Source organism: Asparagus officinalis, chromosome 2 (genome assembly GCF_001876935.1).
Source record: "Asparagus officinalis chromosome 2, Aspof.V1, whole genome shotgun sequence".
Lineage (NCBI taxonomy): Eukaryota > Viridiplantae > Streptophyta > Magnoliopsida > Asparagales > Asparagaceae > Asparagus > Asparagus officinalis.
Genome location: NC_033795.1, coordinates 80,681,298 through 80,700,279, shown reverse-complemented (window position 1 = coordinate 80,700,279; position 18,982 = coordinate 80,681,298). Strand labels below are relative to the sequence as shown.

The following is an 18,982-nucleotide window of genomic DNA, read 5'->3' as shown; positions in this document are numbered from 1 at the left end:
AGAGGCCGACTTTGCAAAAAACCAGCTTTAAAATACACGGGACTAGTAGTCCCATGTATTTAGTCATCATTAATCAATTCTTAAGCATTTCAGCACAAAGTACATGAAACGACCATTTCGGATTAACCGTAATTAGCGACCACTAATTACACGGGACTACTAGTCCCATGTGTTTTAAAGTCGGTATTTTACAAAATTGACCTTTTTTTGGCCACTTGGCTACAAAGAGGTCGATTTTGCTAATATTTTCATAAAAGGGTCGGTTATGCTTATTATTTTTCAAAAATAGTCTTTTTTTCCCCTTAAATTCTCCTCCTCTGAATTAGAGCTAATAGTCAATATGTCTAATGAATTGGTTCATGCACACAAATGCATGATCAAGAATTGAATCGTTGCGATTATATATGGGGGATGCATATGTTCAGCTAGTACACTGAACCAACTACTTCAATCAGTTATACAAGTAGGACACATAAGAGGGAAGGCTGTTTCACAAAATGACATGGAGACCAGTGTTTCTCTTTGTTTCTGCAACAAAAAAAAAAAAAAAAACCCCAGTAATGATCCTGGAACCAGCGTAAGATCTGCAACAAAAAAAAAAAAAAAAACCCCAGTAATGATCCTGGAACCAGCGTAAGAGCTGAGATCTTCTCAGAGGCACAGAGATACTCATACGTATAAAAAATATTGTGATGGATATACGTACACATATAATGTATTCGCGTACAAAGTGAACCATGTGATCCACATATATCTATATGAAAGAACCATAAGAAATGCGACTATAAACACTATGAATTGTAGATGGGTCCATCTACTCCTACAGAATACAGAAATTGAGCATTTCTCGCAATTATCTAGTGTAGACAATTCCGTCATTTCTAGCTAGTTTTTGAAACCCGTGTTTATCCAAGTTTTTATTAAAAAAAATTGAAATTTTAATGTCTAGAGGTGAAATGGAAGTGCCTAAGAGCATCTCCAACCGGTAGCTAAACCGCCATTTTGACGCAAAAAAGGCACCAAATCATCCTCCAACCGAACGCTATTCTCAGCGTCATTTTGGGGGAGAGCTACAGTGCTAGCCAGATTTGGCGCAACACTATAGCTTTGGTGCAGTAACCTTTTTTTTTGTTTATTATTTTGTTGATGGTTTTTAATGTTTATCTTTTTATTCATGATCAAAATATGACATTGTAGCTTTAATTTTTTTTAATTATTTTGCTATGAACTACTATAATAAAATTAGAATATAAAATAATTATTAAAATAAAATTCAACAATGGGAAAAAATAGATAGTTTAATCCATACACTTAAAATTTCATAATACTAGAACCAAATAGAACATTGAACATAAACTAAAACAACATTGAAAATTAACACTAATTGCAATACATTAAAATTAAAGAAAAATAGAACATTGAACATAAACTAAAACAACATTGAAAATTAACACTAATTGCAATACATTAAAATTAAAGAAAAATAGAACATTGAACATAAACTAAAACAATTGCAATACATTAAAATTAAAGAAAAATAGAACATTGAACATAAACTAAAACAACATTTCAGTATTCTTGGAAATTATCATCAGAAGGACGAAGATGCTCGAAATATTGGGCAAAAGTACCAGAACCGGTATTTTGAGATCGTTCACCGCGCACCTTCAAGTCTTTCCAAGTGTTGGACGGAGCTGTTCCCATTGCTTCCAACACGTCCAGCAAAAGATTGTTGTGGCAGGTCTGGAGAATGAACTCCTCAGTGATTGGGTCCCTGCAATTCAATGCCTTGTTCCGGAACCTCTTTGACGAAAGTATCGACTAATTCCCCGTCCTTTTGTTTCTCGTCGAGCAACGTTCCGATGGATATCTCGGTCATCAGAAGGACGAAGATGCTCGAAATATTGGGCAAAAGTACCAGAACCGGTATTTTGAGATCCTTCATCTTGTTTAGTTCTTTTATGCATAATTCCTGATTGTTCTTGTACAAGAAACTCATGTAGTTTTGGATCAGTTACTTGTGTCAAATCTTTCAGTAAAATTAAATTTTCTTCTCGTAATTCTTCCACGTCCACTTTTTTTGCCGCAGTTTGAGCTCGTAACATTTGGATTTCATAATTTAGTTGCCTATCAGCATTATTTTTTTCCATCATTGCAACAATTTTTTGATTCTCTTCTTTCATATACTCCAAAAACTTCGAATTTTCTTCATCAATTCTCTTTTTAAATTTTGCTTTTCGTACCCCTATAGGTCTTTCAGTTGAAGTACCATCTGTGAAGCACGTGATGGTAGGGGCCACAATCAATCAGGCCACGAATTCAACAGTCCGCATGAAGAGCACATCCAACGAAAACGTGTGAAGTGATTGAGTGGGGGCCACATCTATAGCTTCGTTTGTTTTTCCGTTTAACAGGCCCACCCGAAAGGAACATCCTATTAATACCCTAGAGCTCCTAGGGTTTCGGTTGAACAATTGAGGGGGGGGATGCTGAGACGTAAAAATTGATTGTTTGATTTTGTAGCTATTGTAATAGTTTTTTAGGATCCCTCGACGCGCAGTCCTAGAGCTGACGAGAGGAAGAGCAAATATCCCACTTTGATGTGTTATTAGGCTTTCAGATTCTTGTTCCCTTTGAGAAACAAGAATTCTTATCGATCTTTCTCTCTTATTGTGCACCAGAAACTCTGCCGAAATTTCCGCTGCGCACAACAAGTGGTATCAGAGCCCAGATTCCAGATCTAGGGTTTGGTTGGAGGAGTAGATCAATTTGGAGGCCCGTTTAGGACTTCGTTGGTGATAAAGGTGGGATCTTTTTGGTAAAGACTCTATCTTTCAGTTTTGGATCTATTCTTTGTTCGTTGGTGCGTAAGATGTCGGGGAAAGAAGGTGCTTCGGGAGTCGAGGGTGGTGCTTCTGGCGTGAAGACCATTCAGAGTTTGAATATCCACTCTATGAAGATAGATGTGGAGAAATTTAATGGCACAAACAACTTTGGATTATGGAGATGCGAGGTTTTGGATGCGCTGAACGCGCAGAATTTGGAGGATACATTAGAGTTAGATGGTAAGCCAGATGACATTGAAGAGAAAGTTTGGAAGAAGATGAATCAAACTGCGTGTGGTATGATTAGGTCTTGTTTAACTCAAGATCTAAAATAAGACGTGATGAATGGGACTTCTGCGAAGAAGATTTGGGAGATTCTCGAAAGCAAGTATCTGACAAAGAGTGTTGAGAACCGCTTGCATTTAAAGAGGAGACTTTATCGTTTTCAGTTGAAGAAGGAAACCTCCATTAGAGATTACATGAACCACTACACAAAGCTTCTTGCGGATTTGGCGAATATGGATGTCAAGATTGAAGATGAGGACAAGGCGTTGCTGTTGTTGAGTTCCTTGCCCGACGAGGAATATGAGACCTTCGTTCTTACGCTGATTAATGGGAAGGCATCACTTTCGTATAGTGAGGTCACCGCTGCACTTGTGAATTATCAACTTCGAAAGAAGGATAAGGAGGCTTCAGTTGAGCCGGTAGCGGAGGCGTTGTTCGCAAGAGAGAAGGGTCCAAACCAAAAGAATTAGAAGTCACAGTCTAGAGTAGGAAAAGATCAGTGTGCTTGGTGCAAGGAGACTGGTCATTGGAAGAAAGACTACCCAAAGCTCGACGAATGGATGAAGAATAAGCAGAAGGGAAAAGGGAAGCAACCATCATCAGAAGCAAACATCGTATCGGATGGGAATAATTCTGACTCTTCTATTTATTCGCTTTCTATCAGTCCTACAGATAGCTATTCGTAGGAATCTGAATGGATGTTGGATAGTGGTGCGACCTATCATGTGTGCCCTAGAAGTGAATGGTTCTCCAGTTTTGAGAAGCTGGTGGATAGTGGTGTGGTGTACATGGCTGATAACCGTGCATGCCAGATCATTGGGATAGGAAGAATTCGTATCAAAATATATGACGGGACTATTAGGGAGTTAAATGATGTAAGATATGTTTCTTCTTTGTGGAAGAACTTGATCTCGATTGGAGCTTTGGTTGGAGAGGGTCTGAAGGTTCGTGTTGAGGACATGTTCTCAAGATTGTGAGAGACTCTCATATTTTGATGAAGGGCGTCAAGAGGAATAACCTGTATTACTTGACTGGAGGTATAGTGACAGGTGGAGAACTGGCGACTTCTGTTGATTCGACTAGACTGCGGCATTTGGGGCTTGGCCATTCCAGTATTGATTCCTCGCATAGATTGAAAGAGGGTGCAAAGACCTGCAGTTTGAAGTCCAGTGAATATGTTGATGTGAGTAAGAAGACCGAGGTGAAGTGTTGCACCTCTATTCACCGTACTAAGGGTCGTTCTAGAGGAGTTCACGTGGATGTTTGGGGGCCTTCCAAGGGAGCATCATTGGGAGGTAATAGGCGTTTGGTTTCCTTTGTTGGTGGCTGTTCTAGGCGTGTTTGGGTTGTAACCAAATCCCCATTGGAGAAAGTCCTAGTAGTCTCTAACATATTGAAGACTCCATTCTGGTGGGAGGTACAAGATGGACCTATTTCTGTATTGGAGCCGAGCTCACGGCATTTCGAGACACTTCGTTGGAAAGGAAATCTTGGAACAGCTAGATAGGGTGACAAATTTGGAGAACCGTTCCTTGCTGGAGGAGGATCGGTGTTTGTTGTCAAGCAATGGTTTGCAGAAGAGGTTCTGTACAGAGGCTTCGACATATTTGGGTCATCCTATTAAAGAGTTGTCAACTGCTGTGATTGGAGGTAAAACTCCATTGGAAGATAGGTCTGATAGTGTCACTTTGGTTGAGGCTTCGATGAGGAAGCCAATTGACTCTCAGCAGGTGGAGAATTTTGGACAGACCTTAGAGGTATCACAGCGGGTGGAGAGTGATGCTACTCCACATTGGGTGAAGATTACTCCAGGTCATTCTGCATTGGTTGGGATTCCAGCTGAGGTGACACAGCGTGGAAGTCATTTGGATTCGGATGCAGATGATGAGTTGGGTTTTGACTCGAGTGCAGCTGATAGATGCAGTTTGGATATGACCATTGGTTCACCTCAGGTGGAGGTGTTTGAGGCAATTGGAGGTGCTATCAGCCGCAGAGTTGATGATATTGGAGAAGGGTTGCGAACTCTTCTAGTGAATTGAGGTCTTTGGAGGCCATTTGGGTGAACTATGTTCGGCTTGATTCCTTGGGCAAGAGGATACGTAGGCAGTCATTATGATGCAGCCGGGTTGATTATTTGATGGGGGTGAGATCGATTTGGTGAGTTGATACTGACATTTGGAGAGTGTTTGCATTCTCATTTGGGTTCTCGACTTGTTATGGATTGAGTCCGTTATTGTGAATTGTTTCACTTTGTACTGGACACAACAAGTGAGGCATTTTTTTTGGTTGGTGTCGGCTCAGTTTTGGGAAAACTTCACCGAGGTGGAGAATTATGAAGCACGTGATGGTAAGGGCCACAATCAATCAGGCCACGAATTCAACAGTCCGCATGAAGAGCACATCCAACGAAAACGTGTGAAGTGATTGAGTGGGGGCTACATCTATAGCTTCGTTTGTTTTTCCATTTAGCAGGCCCACCCGAAAGGAACATCCTATTAATACCCTAGAGCTCCTAGGGTTTCGGCTGAGCAATTGAGGGGGGGGATGCTGAGAACTTTTGGCGGTTGTAGAGCTAAGGCAAAGGGGAATTGCGGCGGCTAGGTGCAAGGGGATTCGCGCAGAGGAGAAAAGCAGCTGTATCAAAGCTGACTTTGAGAGGAGTTTTCTGTGTAATCCTTTTGTGCTTTTGTGAGAGATTAGAGAGTTAGTTTGAAGGTTTAGTTTGTGAGATTGTAAACCTTTTGTATTCTCTCTCTAATAGTAGATACCACGTAAAATTAGTTTATTTGAGTTTGTGGCCATTGTAATAGCTTGTAGGATCCCTCGACAGGTCAGTCCTAGAACTGATGAGAGGAAGAGCCGATATCTCACTTGGTTGAGATATCCGCTTCAGATTCTTGTCTCCTTGGTGAGACGGAAATTCTTATTAGGATCTTTCTCTCTTATTGTGCACCAGAAACTCTGCCGAAATTTTCGCTGCGCACAACACCATCAAAATCATTGTCATTCATATTAAACTCGAATGAAGCCAGTCCAGGAGATGCTGGTGTGGGAGAGTCTGAAGTGGGAGAGTACTCTGATTGTGATGATGCAAAGTTACCATGTTGCATACGTCCCACTTGAATTCCAGCATTAACATCTGCAAATTTTTCGATATCTTTCAAGATGGGCCATACATGATCGAATTTGAATCCCTTCTTATAATTCTTATCCTGAGCAAACAACACTTAAGCCCGATTGAACTGCAAAATGATATAAATATATAAAATTAAAATTCAATCATAAATAAAATCTCTAAAATATTTGTAACAAATAACACTTACAATATCTTGTTCAGAAGCACCGCTTGGATTTAAATTTTCAACCTGTCTTACACATCCCCTCATCTTGCCAATTGCAGTTAGGAGAGTTTGCATTCGACATTGCAAAGATCTTCTGGGTCGAACTTGAGTGATAAAAGCAGGCATTGAGCTATGATAATCACTCTCAACTCGAGACCAAAATTGATCCTTAGATTGGTTTATACCTATGATCGGATTTTGGGAAATGTCAAGATATACATGGCAGATGTGTGAGTCTTCAGCATTTGTGTATGAAGAACTTCGTTGATTTAAAGTCATCTATAACACAAATGAAGAAGATGTATGTTTCTTGAAGTATGATATGTTATTTATAGATAAAAAATGAAAGTGACAACATTTCAAAGAAAAGACACATCAATGACAACATATCAACTTCAAACACTTCATGACAACATATCAAAGAAAAGACACATTAATGACAACATATCAACTTCTGTCACTTCATGACAACATTTCAAAGAAAAGACACCTCAATGACAACATATCAACTTCAAACACTTCATGACAACATATCAAAGAAAAGACACATCAATGAAAACATATCAACTTCAAACACTTCATGACAACATTTCAAAGAAAAGACACCTCAATGATAACATATCAACTTCAAACACTTCATGATAACATTTCAAAGAAAAGACACCTCAATGACAACATATCAACTTCAAACACTTCATGACAAGATTTCAAAGATAAGACACCTCAATGACAACATATCAACTTCAAACACTTCATGACAACATTTCAAAGAAAAGACACATCAATGACAACATATCAACTTCTAGCACTTCATGACAACTCTTCATGACAACATTTCAACTTCCAACACTTCTCGTTTATCATCTCCATCTATTATAAAAGCTCATATTGATGAGTTTGCTAAAATCATAAACCTCTATTTTCAAAAAATGAATTTTAACAATAGAGATCCTTCTAATTTGTTATCATCATTTTCTGATAATGAGATTGAAGATGAACAATTGATAGATGATATTGAAGCGATTGATGCAGAAATGGAAGCGGTGTTTCGCATCAGGAACAACAACAATCTTCTCATGGCTTACTATATCAATCAACAGAACAACCAAGTAATTCGTGGAGGCTCAATTCCTGGTCATATAGTGATCAACTGTGATCGAGAAAATGCTGATCGTAATTTGTTCAACGACTACTTCTCTGAGAATCCGCGATATAATGATTCGATGTTCCGCTGATGATTTCGAATGTCTTGAGATTTATTCCTTCGCATTGTTAACGCCATAAAAGCTCACGACACTTACTTTATACAGCAAAGGGATGGGGTCGGTAGACTTGGATTGTCTACCCTTCAAAAAATTACAGCTGTATTTCGAATGTTGGCATATGGTCTACCAGCGAATGCTACTGATGAATACATTAAAATAGGAGAGTCGACAGCAATCGAAAGTTTTAAGAGATTTTGTCGTGCTGTTGTGGAGGTTTTTGCAAAACAATATCTGAGATCGCCTAACGCTAATGACATTGCCAGACTACTACATATTGCTAAACAACGAGGTTTTCCAGGAATGTTGGTCAGTCTAGATTGCATGCATTGGAAATGGAAAAATTATCCAACGGCTTGGGCGGGCCAATACGTAGGTCGTAGTGGATCCCCAACTATTATTCTGGAGGCCATAGCTGATTATGATCTTTGGATATGACATGCATATTTTGGTTTGCTAGGTTCTAATAATGACATTAATGTTTTAGAGGCATCTCATCTTTTTACAAAACTCGCTGAAGGTATTGCTCCTCCTGCTCATTATGTCATTCAAGGTAAACATTATAACATGGGTTAGAAGGTATTGCTCCTCCTGCTCATTATGTCATTCAAGGTAAACATTATAACATGGGTTACTATTTAGCTGATGGTATATATCCAAAAACATTATAACATGGGTTACTATTTAGCTGATGGTATATATCCAAAATGGTCTACTCTTGTACAAACAAATCATGATCCTCGTGGTAAAAAAAAAAGTTGTTTGTAATGAAGCAAGAATGATGCAGAAAAGATGTAGAACGTGCATTCGGAGTACTCCAATCTCGATTTGCAATTGTGTCAGGACCAGCTCGTTTTTTGGAAAAAAAGAAGTATTACATGATATAATGACTGCGTGCATTATTATGCACAACATGATAATTGAGGATGAACGTGATCTTAATGCTACAATTGAAAATTGGAAGGAAGCGCCAGTTCCGGACGTAGAGATGATTGTAGATGAAAATGCTCGGTTTGAAGGGTATCTGGCTCGTCATCGACAAATCAAGAATAAAGAAGCTCATATTGCACTTCGAGATGCATTAATTGATCATTTGTGGGATGAATATACTAATTCAGAGACTTAGAATTTTGTCAATATGGACTGTGTCTTTGTGTTTTATTTTATGTTAAATGTAATGCCTTTTATTTTTATTTTTATTTTTTGCTTGCAAGTGTGATGTTTTCTTTTGTGATGTTAAATGTAATCTTTAGTTGAATTTATGAAAGTAATATTTTAATTTGATTTGGCATTTAATTTTTATTCATAAAATATATTATTATAATTAATTATATGTATTATATAATTATATAATTATATAATTTGTTAAATATTTTAAATTTCAAAAAATGTTAAAAGATATGAATAATAAAAGGAATATTCTTTTTGGTGTAACATTTGGTGTAATGGGTTGGAGATGGAATAGTGATTTGGTGTAAAAACTACACCAACTTGGTGTAAAAACTACACCATTTTGAGTTTTATGGTTGGAGATGCTCTAAGGTTGGAGGTTCAAATTGAAAAGATGCCTCCAAACATGATGTTAACATTTACACGTTGCATGTCTTGTTGTGCGATGACTTGTCAGTGTTCTAAAACTTTGTACATGAATTATCTGATCAAAAGTTAAATATCGTACTTGCACACTGTGAGTTTTGCATGAGTTTGTACAGGACTCAAACAATCAATTTGTTCATATTGGAAGACCGAAAACAGCGGAATAAGTGCGACAAAACAAAATTTCACTGACGAAAAAACACTACAAAATTGTTTTCATCTACAGATGCAAGGGCTGTTGTGGAAAACAAAGTTAAGTTCAAGTGAGGTTTTGCAGGAATCACCACCAGAGTTCGATGGTGTTTGTTGAAAATTTTGCATCTAATTTCCAGTTCAAAAGTTCTGGAGGGGTTTCTTGACATACTTTGTTGTACGCAGCGGAAATTTCGGCAGAGTTTCTGGTGCACAATAAGAGAGAAAGATCGATAAGAATTCTTGTTTCTCAAAGGGAATTCTTGTTTCTCAAAGGGAACAAGAATTTGAAGCCTAATATCCCATCAAAGTGGGATATTTGCTCTTCCTCTCGTCAGCTTTAGGACTGCGCGTCGAGGGATCCTAAAACTATTACAATGGCCACAAACTCAAACAAACCAATTTTACGTGGTTCGGCAAACTGCCTACGTCCACGGGGCAAGGAGGGGGAGATCTACTATTAGAGAGGAGAATACAAATAGGGTTTACAATCTCTTAAATCTAAACCCTCAAACAATCTCTCAATCTCTCACAAAAGGGATACTAAAACCTAAAAGACGCTGCACAGAACTCCTCTTCAAAATAGCCAAAAAGCTATCTGCATTTCTCTCTCTGCTTTGCTTGCACGCCGCCCAAAAGTTTCTTTTCACCCTCTGCTCTTTACCCGCTGCAGCCGCCAAAAGCCAAATTTGCTGCAGCCGAAAAAACCTCCCCACTTTTGCACACAAACCGAAACCCTATGAGCCGAAATATATAGCTGCGGGAAGTGAACAATCGGGTGGGCCATCTCCACGCGGAATCACCGCATGAGCCCGCATGAGCCTACTACTTCACGTGGGTTTGGGCCCCTTGTGAACAATTCTCCACCTCGGTGAAGTTTTCTCAAAACTGAGCCGACACCAACCAAACCAAATGTCTCACTTGTTGTGTCCAGTACACTGTGAAATAATTCACGACAACAGACTCAATCCATAACAAGTCGAGAACCCAAATGAGAATGCGAACACTCTCCAAATGTCGATGTCTACTCACAAAATCGATCTCACCCCCCATCAACATCCAACCGGCTGCATCATAAAGACTGCCTACGTATCCTCTTGCCCAAGGAATCAAGCCTTACGTAGTTCACCCAAATGGCCGCTAACGACCTCAATCCAATAGAAGAGTTCACAACCCTTCTCCAATATCATCAACTCTGTGGCTGATAGCACATCCAATGGCCTCAAACACCTCCACCTGAGGTGAACCAATGCTCGTATCCACACTACGTCTACCAGCTGCATTCGAATCTATCAACTCATCATCTGCATCCAAAACCAAATGATCTCCAAGCCGTGTCACCTCAGCTGTAATCCTAAACAATGCAGTATGATCTGGAGTAATCTTCACCCAATGTGGAGTAGCATCAATCTCCACCCGCTGCGATACATCTAAGGTCTGTCCAAAACTCTCCACCTGCTGAGAGTCAATTAGCTTCCTCATTGAAGCCTCAAACAAAGTGACACTACCAGACCTATCTTCCAATGGAGTTTTACCTCCAATCGCAACAGTTGACAACTTTTTAATAGGATGGCCCAAATATGTCAAAGCCTCTGTCCAGAAACACTTCTGCAGACCATTGCTAGACCACAAACACCGATCCTCCTCCAGCAAGGCACGGTTCTCCAAATTTACCACCCTATCTAGTTGCCCCAAGATTTCCTTTCTAACGAAGTGTCTCGAAATGCCGTGAGCTCGGCTCCAATACAGAAATAGGTCCATCTTATACCTCCCATCAGAATAAAATACCTTCACCTTTCTGTCTATTATACACTTCTTCAATCTGTTGGATACTACTAGGACCTTCTCCAATGGGGATTTGGTTGCAACCCAAACACGCCTAGAACAGTCACCAACAAAGAAAACCAAACTTCTATTACCTCCCAATGATGCCCCCTTGGAAGGCCCCCAAACATCCACGTGAACTCCTCCAGAATGACCCTTAGCACGGTGAATAGAGGTGCCACACTTCACCTCGGTCTTCTTGCTCACATCAACATGCTCACTGGACTTCAAACTGCAGGTCTTTGCACCCTCTTTCAATCTATGCGAGGAATCAATACTGGAATGGTCAAGCCCCAAATGCCGCAGTCTAGTCAAATCAATAGAAGTCGCCAGCTCTCCACCTGCCACTATAGCTCCAGTCAAGTAATACAGGTTATTCCTTCTGACGCCCTTCATCACAATCCGAGAGTCTTCCACAATCTTGAGAACCATGTCCTCAATTCGAACATTCAGACCCTCTCCAACCAAAGCTCCAATCGAGATCAAGTTCTTCCTCAAAGAAGGAACATATCTCACATCGTTTAACTCTCTAACAGTCCCGTCAAACATTTTTATGCGAATTCTTCCTATCCCAAGGATCTGGCATGCACGGTTATCAGCCATGTACACCACACCACTATCCACCAGCTTCTCAAAACTGGAGAACCATTCCCTTCTAGGGCACACATGATAGGTCGCACCACTATCCAACATCCATTCAGATTCCTCCGAATAGCTATCTGTAGGACTGATAGAAAGCGAATAAATAGAAGAGTCAGAATTATTACCATCCGATACGATGTTTGCTTCTGATGATGGTTGCTTCCCTTTTCCCTTCTGCTTATTCTTCATCCATTCGTCGAGCTTTGGGCAGTCTTTCTTCCAATGACCAGTCTCCTTGCACCAAGCACACTGATCTTTTCCTACTCTAGACTGTGACTTCCAATTCTTTCGGTTTGGACCCTTCCCTCTTGCGGCCAACGCCTCTGCTACCGACTCAGTCGAAGTCTCTTTATCCTTCTTCCGAAGCTGATAATTCACCAATGCAGCAGTGATCTCACTATACGAAAGAGATGCCTTCCCATTAATCAGAGTAAGGACGAAGGTTTCATATTCCTTGTCGGGCAAAGAACTTAACAACAGCAACGCCTTGTCCTCATCCTCAATTATGACATCCACATTCGCCAAATCCGCAAGAAGCTTCGTGTAGTGGTTCATGTGATCTCTAATGGAGGTTCCCTTCTTTAATTGGAAACGATAAAGCCTCCTTTTCAAATGCAAGCGATTTTCCACACTCTTGGTCAAATACTTGCTTTCGAGAATCTCCCAAATCTTCTTCGCAGAAGTCTCATTCATCACATCATATTTTAGATCTTGAGTCAAACAAGACCTAATCACACCACACGCCGTTCGATTCATCTTCTTCCAAACCTTCTCTTCAATCTCATCTGGCTTGCCATCTAACTCCAATGTATCCTCCAAATTCTGCGCGTTCAGCGCATCCAAAACCTCGCATCTCCATAATCCAAAATTGTTTGTGCCATTAAACTTCTCCACATCTATCTTCATAGAGTGGATATTCAAACTCTGAATAGTCTTCACGCCCGCCAGAAGCACCACCCTCGACACCCGAAGCACCTTCTTTCCCCGACATCCTTTCTCAACGCACCAACGAACGAAGAATAGATCCAAAACTGAAAAGATAGAGTCTTTACCAAAAAGATCCCACCTTTATCACCAAACAAAACCCTAAACGAGCTTCCAAAGCGATCTACTCCTCCAAATAGCCTAAGCGTAGCCCGTGCTCTGATACCACTTGTTGTGCGCAGCGGAAATTTCGGCAGAGTTTCTGGTGCACAATAAGAGAGAAAAATCGATAAGAATTCTTGTTTCTCAAAGGGAATTCTTGTTTCTCAAAGGGAACAAGAATTTGAAGCCTAATATCCCATCAAAGTGGGATATTTTCTCTTCCTCTCGTCAGCTCTAGGACTGCGCGTCGAGGGATCCTAAAACTATTACAATGGCCACAAACTCAAACAAACCAATTTTACGTGGTTCGGCAAACTGCCTACGTTCACGGGGCAAGGAGGGAGAGATCTACTATTAGAGAGGAGAATACAAATAGGGTTTACAATCTCTCAAATCTAAACCCTCAAACAATCTCTCAATCTCTCACAAAAGAGATACTAAAACCTAAAAGACGCTGCACATAACTCCTCTTCAAAACAGCCAAAAAGCTATCTGCTTTTCTCTCTCTGCTTTGCTTGCACGCCGCCCAAAAGTTTCTTTTCACCCTCTGCTCTTTACCCGCTGCAGCCGCCAAAAGCCAAATTTGCTGCAGCCGAAAAAACCTCCCCACTTTTGCACACAAACCGAAACCCTATGAGCCGAAATATATAGCTGTGGGAAGTGAACAATCGGGTGGGCCATCTCCACGCGGAATCACCGCATGAGCCCGCATGAGCCTACTACTTCACGTGGGTTTGGGCCCCTTGTGAACAACTTCAAGGTGTTTTCAACAAAATTTTCCCTAGTACCTACATGTACTCCCACTTTGTGTAGATTTCTGTTTGAAAAGTACAATCTGGATGTTTACTGAGAACCACATAATAGTATGAAGAAACTGCTTACACTAACAGAGGAGGTATCTTCAGCCTTCACATTTTGAAAGTGATCGACAGATTCAAAATAGATGAGAAAAAAAAATCATACACGCTGTCTATTTCATGCATCTCACATTTTTCAGATGAACTAACGTAACATCGGCACAAGAAAGCTAGATTCTATAATTGATTATGAAATTAAAATTAGAATACAGAGGGACAAAGGGATGAGAATAAACTAGAAATTTACGGGGTAAATTTATCTGACCATGCACGCAAAATGCGAATAAACATACACATGCACATATACCCCTCTGGTGGCAAACAGAAGCCTGCATTATGTGCTGCGTCGATGGAGGGAGTATGCAGAGATCGATACGAGCACGATGAGCGCAACTGACGCAACGAGAGAAAAAGCTATGGAGATCCCAACATGTCTACAAAATTTTCCATAAAAATTGCATATTTGAAGCCAACCAACATGGGAGTTCCCTTTCAATCCGATGTATGCAATCGATGCTCCTGCTCCTGTTGCTGATGCCACAACTCCCACCATCAACTGTGCAAAAGTGATGAAGGACTATAAATATGGACACCTCCTCTTACTGGTTGACGATTTTTTACCGGGACTAGGATTTTTATCGGTTTATGACTAGGATTTGGATTTTAACTTTAAGGTGTTACTGATTTAGGACTTGAGACTTGGATTTAATTACATGGTGTTATTGATTATTTAGGATTATGATTAGGGCTTGATTTCAATATCACCCCCCATCCTAATCTATATGTTCTAGCTAGTGAGAAAATTTCAAATGTAAGTCCGAGTGAAAATTAGTGGATTGTGATCTCCCTCCTTAGATTTTCTTTTCCTCTTCCTTTGATGAGTCCATATTAACAAAAAAAAAAAACAGACTAATTAATGTTTACAAAACATTTATAGTTAGTATTAGATATTAATATTAAACAGTTAGCATTAAATATTAATATTTAATATTACCTAGTTAGTTAATAAAATATTAAGTTTTAACTATTTTTAATTAAATATTTAAATATATATTAGTTTTAACTATTTTTAACTATATATTTAAATATATCTCATACATGAAACAAAATCGATTTAATAATTAATATTAAATGTAAAAATATTTTTTTATTTAAATATTAGATAATAAATATAGTAAATATGTATATATTAAATGTAAGTAATATTTAAAATTAACTAAGAAAATATTAAATATTAAATGGTTTAATTATTTAACATATTTAATTTTAAATACTTTTTAATCAGATTCTTTAATATTTATATTACTTAATCATTTGTAGCTTCAATATTTAATATTATACATTTATTGATAGTCTAATATATATTTTATATTAAATATATTAATTATTTATCATATTAAAAATAATTTAAATATCAAATATATACTTAATATTCATCTCAATTTATATATTTAATATTTATTTACGTATTAGATAAGAAATATAGCAAATAAGGACTATTAAGTATAATTAATATTCCATAAATTAAATAATAAAAATATTAAATGTTCAATAATTTTACATTTATAGTGAATGTTTGACAAAATTTCTTATTATATCTAAATGTTTACATATTTATATATACAAATTAATAGTAAAAATTTGATCTTAACTTTTAATTATAGAAAGTTACAATAAAATTTATTAATAATTGTAGAAAAATATAATTGAATAATAGTTATATTCTTGGTACTTACTGTGTCAGACTACAGTGGGTCTATTCGCAATTAATCCTGGTACTTACTGTGTCAAAAAGTGACAAAATAAACAGTAGCTCGGTGGCTGGAGAGGGTTTAGATACGCAAAGAAACGAAGCAAGGGTAGTAAATACACCGTACAAGCAAGCCACAGAATTAGCCACCACAAAGTATCTGCATATTAACAAACGTCGTCAACCTCAAACTGAATTATTCTCAAAACTAAAGAAAATTCTTAAAAAAAAATTCCTCGGAGAAAATGACGTAGTTATATATACAAGCTTACATGAGGGCGGGAGAGTAGTTGAATCTGGCGTCAATGCTGATCAGACCTCCAAACGTTTTGGTTTCTTGGCTTGAAACCATCACCGCCACCGCCACGGCCGCCGTCGTAGTCAGCAAGACTCTCGGTAAGAGGTCAACCTTAAAAAGGTTGATCGGGCTAACGGGTTTGGGTTTGGGTTCGCAATGTTTGGGCTCACCAGAAGCCATGATGAGCTTAAAGCCTGAGTTTTGTGAGAACTAAGGAGGTGGTTTTAGAATAATACGAGATCAGGGGAGAGAATATTGTTGGGTATATATAATGTTTTTGTGTGGAGGTAGATGAATGATTGTGCAAAATGTGGACACATTTGGATGACGTGCATTAGGTGCTACGGTGTCTATATGTTATCTTAACTTTATAGACACAAATTATTTGTGGTCTGTGCTATCGGTCCGTCGGTTCGGTTTTTGACCAGTCGGTTCGGTTTTTGGTCAAATTTGGCCAAACCGAACCGAACTGATTATCATTCAAAACCGAAGCAGTTCCAATCGGTTTGGGTCAATTTGTTCGGTTTTTACTTAGGTACAAATGTTATGTTCAAATTCAATTTCACCTCTAATCTGTTGACCAAGAAAGAAGTCTCTTACACTTTAATTTATTAAAATTCATAAACTATTAAATGCTATTGAATATTAAATGCAGAAATCAAAATCTTATTCCTACCAAAGAATACATAATTTTTTTGTAGAAAACTTACGTAAAGAATTAAAATGGTCTCAATCTGATAGACAAAGTAAATAAAAAAAATATGTAATAACTTAGATGTTGGGTATAGTTTCTATAAAATTATAAGTCCAATTCAAATAGAAGTCAGGTCCAAAAATGTATCAATCAAGGATAAAAATCAAGAAAAAGTTAGAATTAACATTATGGTTTAAGTTTCTTACCTCCAAAGTGGATTGGTCCGAAGTAGAAGAAGCGAATATGTAATGGAGAGGGATAGAGAACTAGAGATAATGAAAATCCCTAGAATTGAAGAGGACACTATTGTTTGGGTATTTTATCGGTATCAGGTCGCGTGAGAGAAAAATATATCAAGCTGCAGAGAAGTAACTCTTTATGAACTACAACGAGTCGGGTTTAAGCGGATGTAAATAGTAATTAGAATGAGTAATACAATTCGGTCAGGTTTAAACGGATGTAAATAGTAATTAGAATGAGTGATTATATGAACTTTAACTGGTCAGGTTTAAGCCTGCAGGCGGTTTGTAGGAGTTGGCGGTCCAGAAGGAGGCATCTCACTCACAATTCACGAGAAGGAGAGTTCTCGTGAATTGAAAAATCAATAGATTTTGGACTTTTTGAAACGGCTCTTCATACAAACTGATTAGGTTTGGCCCATTTTGGTGTTAATTTATATATTTTGAGGCGCTTGAAGTCGATGAATCTAATGTTACAGGCTTAATTATAAAATAGACATATAAAAGACATATCCCGTAACTTTTATGGGGTCATGGGTGCAATTGCCCAACTGCCACGTGCTAAATCCGCCAATGGTCCCAACGTTATTTAATCTATGACTTTAAAATAGATAAAAGTGACAATACTTAATTTTTTTTAAGAAGAAAGTTATTGTCTGAGTTAGCTATTATTGGTCAGCCGAAGAGAAAAAAAAATGAGAGCAATAAGTATGAACTAACTCTGGTCAGCTAAGTTGGTATTTTTGTTTGATGTGTTTATTGCCTTCTAATGTGCAGGGCAAGCATACGCTGAATGTGGCCTGTGGAGGTTCCTACACTAGAAAGAAAATTATGACAATTCTAAACATTAATAGCCAATTAATTAGAAATACTTTGCTCTTGTTGGAATCTAAAAGATATTTTGTTGATATCTAAAAGACAAAATGTATGTGGACATTACTTTGTATGTGGACTAGTAATTTCATGTCCTTTTGTATTCCATCATGTATTTATAAATTGTACGATGTATGGAAATGTAAGTGGCGAATAAAAAAGATTACAATTTCTCTTCTTCTCTTGTCTTTTGTCTCTTGTTTCATTTCTTTAGCACGAGTGGCTCTAGCCGGTTCGTGATCATCGGTTCATAGCAATAGATTTTTAGGTGTACATCTTCTGCAAGGTAATAATACATTCGGCCTTTGTCTATTTACATAGGTACATCTTCTGCAAGGTAATAATACATTCGGCCTTTGTCTATTTACATAGTATCAAACTTTACGTCGAATGATTATGATTATGTCCAGTATGATATGACGGCCTTTGTCTATTTACATAGTATCAAACTTTACGTCGAATGATTATGATTATGTCCAGTATGATATGAATTCTTTGGTTTGTTTTTATGAGAATCATGTGATAATGATATATTTGCTGAGTTTTTATAAACATACAAGCATGCATGATGCATAAGCCATATTCATACTGATCAATTGAGCATTTTGAGACCATCATGGATCATGTAATAAACTCTAGTACTCTATCCATTGCTTCTTTATGTGAACATACAATGTGCAGAAATATCAATTTTCTAACTGTATTTGCATATAAACTCAAATCCTATGTGGCTGGCCTTCTTGATTACATGTATAATTAGAAATTTTGTTTGTGGCATTTGCTAGATCACGTCTCTCCATGGTCCATTAAATAAAACTTGTACACTATTCAACATTTCCATTACATCATTGCTAGCATTATGGTAAAGTTTGTCACTTGGTTACATAGAGGATTGATCTGTCACATTTGAACTATGAGAATGTTTTAAACTCAAAATTTATCAAGTGATCATGGCTATTTTTTTCGTTGGAACAGAAGGAAAAAAAAAACTTCTAGGCCTGAGCATTGTCATCAATTCACTTTTATTGTTACTTTATACAATGAAGTAGATGCTTCTGGCTCAAGTTCATATGCACATACTTAAGCGTCAAGACCTAATGTGAATCCATAGCCAATAGCCTTAAAAGTTCCAATAATATTTTTTTTATAGCATCAAAGACTAGAACATCCTAATACCAAAAAAAAAAAAAATGAAAATTCAAATGATGGATAATTCTA

At 37.9% G+C, this 18,982-nt stretch overlaps 1 protein-coding gene across 1 annotated transcript; it reads right to left on the bottom strand.

Moving 5' to 3' along the window:
- LOC109829678 (CASP-like protein 1D1) lies at positions 14,004-16,163 on the bottom strand. Its single transcript, XM_020396722.1, has 4 exons — positions 15,933-16,163; positions 15,694-15,820; positions 14,204-14,466; positions 14,004-14,155 (listed from the first exon to the last, which is right to left on the bottom strand). The coding sequence occupies exons 1-3, from the start codon at positions 16,136-16,138 to the stop codon at positions 14,245-14,247; spliced, it is 555 nt and encodes a 184-aa protein (XP_020252311.1). The 5' UTR covers positions 16,139-16,163; the 3' UTR covers positions 14,004-14,155; positions 14,204-14,244.